The sequence below is a fragment of the Microtus ochrogaster genome, chromosome 16 (genome assembly GCF_000317375.1).
Source record: "Microtus ochrogaster isolate Prairie Vole_2 chromosome 16, MicOch1.0, whole genome shotgun sequence".
NCBI lineage: Eukaryota > Metazoa > Chordata > Mammalia > Rodentia > Cricetidae > Microtus > Microtus ochrogaster.
In genome coordinates, this window is record NC_022018.1 from 7,630,794 (window position 1) to 7,635,175 (window position 4,382).

Sequence of the window (4,382 nt, forward strand, 5' to 3'; positions counted from 1 at the left end):
TGTGTGTGTGTGTGTGTGTGTGTGTGTGTGTGTGTGTGTGTGTGTGTGTCTTCCTCAATTCTTCTCCTTACTTTTGAGGCAGTGTCTCTCACTGAACCTGGCAGTCTTGGACTCAGCTAGGTTGGCTAGCCAGCAAGCCCCAGAGATCCTCCTGTCTCTGCCTCCCCAGCACTGTGATTACAGGCATATGCTTCTCTGCCCAGCTTTTATGGGCTTGGGAAATCCAAACTCAAGCACATTACCAACTGAGCAGCATTTTACCAACAGTGCGATATTGGCTCCATTTTGAGGCATTTCTAAGTCATATTCTTCTCTTCTGCTAAGTGTATATGTGGATCCCTGGCCCCAGGATTGCCTTGTGGACTAAATGATTGTGGACCAAATGAGCTAGTATATAGAAGAGGCTCGGAGTGCACTAGGTAAACCGGGCCCCTTGCTTTTCCAATCACTGCTCCATGCTTGTTACCCTGCCCTGTCATTCCTGGTTTAAGACACCATACCTACTCCTCTTGAGTTGAGCGGTACGAGAAACGGGCATCCCCTTACTTGGAAGAGCTCAGAGCGAGGCTGGTGGATGGTGACGATCACAATGCGGTCCTTTCGAGCCAGCTCAGCTAGGAGGAGGACAATCTGATTTGCAGTCATGCAGTCCAGTCCTGTGGTTGGCTCATCAAACATCATGACCTCTGCGGGCAAAGAAGGGTCAGACGTCTGAACCACCACCCAGCATGCTCTGTGCTCAAAACTCAGTGTTCTGAGCAGCCTTCCATGGAGCTGTTGCAGCAAACTGTGACGAGAAGTAGCTGCATGGAAACGGGCTTTCAGCCTGAGCCCAGGAGATAGAACCTGACCTGCGAGGGCCTCGTTCTCAGCTCTGGAGCACACCTGGAGACAGGACAGTGACCAGATCAGGCCCCTTTGTACTCTGGACTACTCGGGCTCCATGCAGGGGACACTGGCAGAAAACAGGGCTAGCAGGCAGCCTTTGGGGAGGCTAAGTAGACTAGTTGGCAATTATCTAGCCCAGTCTTATTTTCTATCAGGACACATTCCAGGACTAATGGGGTCTGCGCTCAGCAGAAGAATAAATGAAACAGCGTCTGAAGTGGGGGGTGGTGGATGGGCAGGCGTTGGTCGGGTTCTTTAGAAGTTTAACTGTAGCTTACATCTACCCAGAAAGTGACAAGGGCCTTTTAGCATCTTGTGACCAAGCATTGATTAGAAGAGGCAGGCTTGTCCTACCATGGGGTGAAGAAAGAGTTCAGGTGCAAAATGCCCTCACCCGGGTGCATATATGTAGTGAGGTTTGTCAAGTTGGGAGAACAACCAAACCAAGTAGAAGGAGACAGGGGACTGGCTGCCTCATTTCATAGTGCCTTCTCCATGGCGTATACACTGTGCCAACTCATAAACACTTCCCCATGGCATAAACACTCCTAGTAATACCAGAACTCACTGGCCTTCCCTACAGGGCACAATGGAGCTGCGCTCATAAGTTAGACAAGGTGGGCCTCATAGTCATGGAAGGTTCTGGAGCACACCTGGAGACAGGATAACACAAATGGGATACTTTTAGGAGATGGTCAATGCAAATGGTCCTTGTCATAGTAACCCAGTATAACCCCATGGGTAGTAAAGGCACAGTATAGGCTGAAGATGCATTTGATCCACCTAACCTACTGAGCACGGTAGCTTGGTCAATACAGCACACTGTAGGACCAGTTGTGTCCCCCGCAAGGCCAATCAGGAGTGTGGCTCACTGTTGCTACGAGAGAAGGTGCTACCATTTCTCATTAGTCTGAGAAAAAGTTTAAAATTCAAAGTACTGTCGAGTGTGTATCACGTTCACCTCACTGTGGGGGTGAACTGTGATAAGCTGAGGACTGTCCCCCCAAATGAGAGACTCTCATCAGGAAACAAACAAAACTGGGGTCTCTGGTTTCAATCCTGCTCAAACCTTTTCTCACTGGGGACTGTGAAGAAAGTCCTCAAACATACAGAAGATAAGGAGGCGCCTCAGGCACATGGAGGGTACCCTGCAAGCACCTGGGAACAGGTCTGTGTCCACTTACTAGGGTCCTGAAGGAGCTGGGCTGCAATGGAGACTCGGCGCCGCTCGCCACTGGAAATGCCCCCAAAATTATAATTGCCAATTATTTGGTCTGCCACATGGCTCAGACTCAGTTCTTCCATGACTGCCTCCACCTGTAAGAGACAGAAAACTGCAGGCCTGCCACCTGTAACTGTGGCTGATACTTCAGTTACGGGCAGGCGACGGCCCGGGGGGGGGGGGGGGGCAAAAAGCTTCTCTTAGAGTATGAGGGCCACTTTCAGACTCATCAAACCCTGGGAAGAAAAGCCCATACCAGTAAAATCCACCTCGGTTTAGTGGATAATACATAGGCCAGCTTTAAATAAGTGTTTTTAAGTTCCTGGAAACACAAAATATTTATTCAGGCACCAAAAAAATCCCAAAGATATAATTATGATATAGATCATGTTAAGAGTTTGGGTCTTGAAATTTTATTATCATAAATATTTTCTGTGCTTTAAAAAAAAATCCAATTTGGTTTGAAGTGGCCCCCATTTCTCTTTTGTAACCCTAGTAAGTCCTAGAGATTCAAGTGACCAATCGTGGTACGGTTTTACATCAAAGGAATATAATCCATCTTCCAAAAGTAATTAAAAGCCACTCCAATCTCTACTCAGATCTGCTTGAGAAGCTTCAAAGGAAGCCTAGCATGTCCGCAGCTCCACCTCCACTCTTCCGAGTCCCTCGCCAGCCCTCTTCATTCTGCTCACACCTACAGCTCCTTGTATCTCTGCTTTCCAAACCAACAACATGTGAAAACAATCCTCACGGGCTTTCTAAGAAGGCTGGCTTTTCTCCCTTGTCCCTTCCTCGGCTTATTGCAGCCCCCAGAGACCTTTGGAAAAACCTCTACTTCCACTGTTCCCCTTCCTTGATCCCCCCAGTCTGCAGACAGCCCCGGGGGAGCATAGGGGAGGCTGAAACAGTACAGCAGAGTTTGCTCCCAGTCACCTTTAGCGAGATTGTGCCCCTTTCAAAATGAAAGAAAGAAAGAGAGAGAGAGAGAGAGAGAGAGAGAGAGAGAGAAAAGAAAAGAAAAGAAAAGAAAAGAAAAGAAAAGAAAAGAAAAGAAAAGAAAAGAAAAGAAAAGAAAAGAAAAGAAAAGAAAAGAAAAGAAAAGAAAAGAAAAAAGAAAAGAAACCAGCACATTGCTTTGGAAAAATAACCACAATGCAGCTACAGGAGAAGAGATGACTCTGGAAGGAGAACCAAGGGGAGAAGGTAGTCACTAGCAGAAACGGAGCCCTGGCCTATAGAGGATGCAAAGGGGAAGCCAGGCAAAAAGTCTCCTCTCGGAATCAGGTTGAAGGGTCCTAGAACCAAGCTTTGCTTGACATGTGGGGGCTATGAATCCAACCTCAGTCCTCTGGAAGAACAGCCAGTGCTATTAATCACGGAGCCATCTCTCCAGATCCCGTAATGGAGATGGAAGAGGAGGGGATGGGGGGTGGATGGGGGTGGGAAATGAAGAAGAGGGTCTGGGAGGAGAGGATGAGGGAGAGGCTGTGGCTGGCATGTAAAATAAATAGATGAATAAAACAATACCAAAGCAAGCATAGAGAGTGCGAGCTGCGGGCAGTGTGTGTGTGTGTGTGTGTGTGTGTGTGTGTGTGTGTGTGTGTGTTTGTCACTTGGTTAGGACCACCAAGCCATATGAGCATGTTTTTGCACACCTATCTCCCAGGAGAATACAGATGTCTTTTTCAGACTCCAGAGTGTTTCATACAGTCTGATGGGGTTAGAAGGCATAGGTGTATCAGCATCAGGTTGAAGAAGATAAAGCCCCCACCCCAGCCGGTATCGGACACAAGTGAGATACTGTATTTGAGCAAGCCTGCTGAATGCCAGCCAGAGGTGAGACCAGAGAATAATTTAGAGAAGCGGGACCCATGTAATAGCCTTAGGGGAAAAGACAGATGGGCGCACTCCGTGAGGGTTAGGTTCCTCTAGAAGTAGAGACCACTTCCCAGAGTTGTCAGGATTCTCAGGTGAAAGCAGCCTGCTCTCTCCAAGGTCTGGTAACAAGCCTACTTCCTAGGAAGCTGTGCCTTTTGGGGTGACAGCCCTACCTGTCCTTATTCCCTGGGGAGTTCCCAGGTCTTCACAGTCCAGACAGAACCAAGCAAACTGAGAACATTTAACAAACGCACTGGAGTGAGGACTCCATTGTTTTTTTTCTTCATGGAGGAAACTTAGTCTACTTTTCATAAGGTTCCTTCAAGATGAGATGGCTCAGCCGGGCGGTGGTGGCGCACGCCTTTAATCCCAGCACTCGGGAGGCAGAGGCAGG

General features: G+C 48.2%; 1 protein-coding gene across 1 annotated transcript in view; it reads right to left on the reverse strand.

Moving 5' to 3' along the window:
• Abcg5 (ATP binding cassette subfamily G member 5) overlaps positions 1-4,382 on the reverse strand; it is a 21,462-nt gene that overhangs the window by 10,675 nt on the left and 6,405 nt on the right. The window contains exons 5-6 of the mRNA XM_005354685.3: positions 2,073-2,205; positions 547-686 (exon numbers count right to left, since the gene is read on the reverse strand). Of these exons, the coding sequence (XP_005354742.1) occupies positions 547-686; positions 2,073-2,205 (273 nt within the window). The remainder of the gene's footprint in view (positions 1-546; positions 687-2,072; positions 2,206-4,382) is intronic.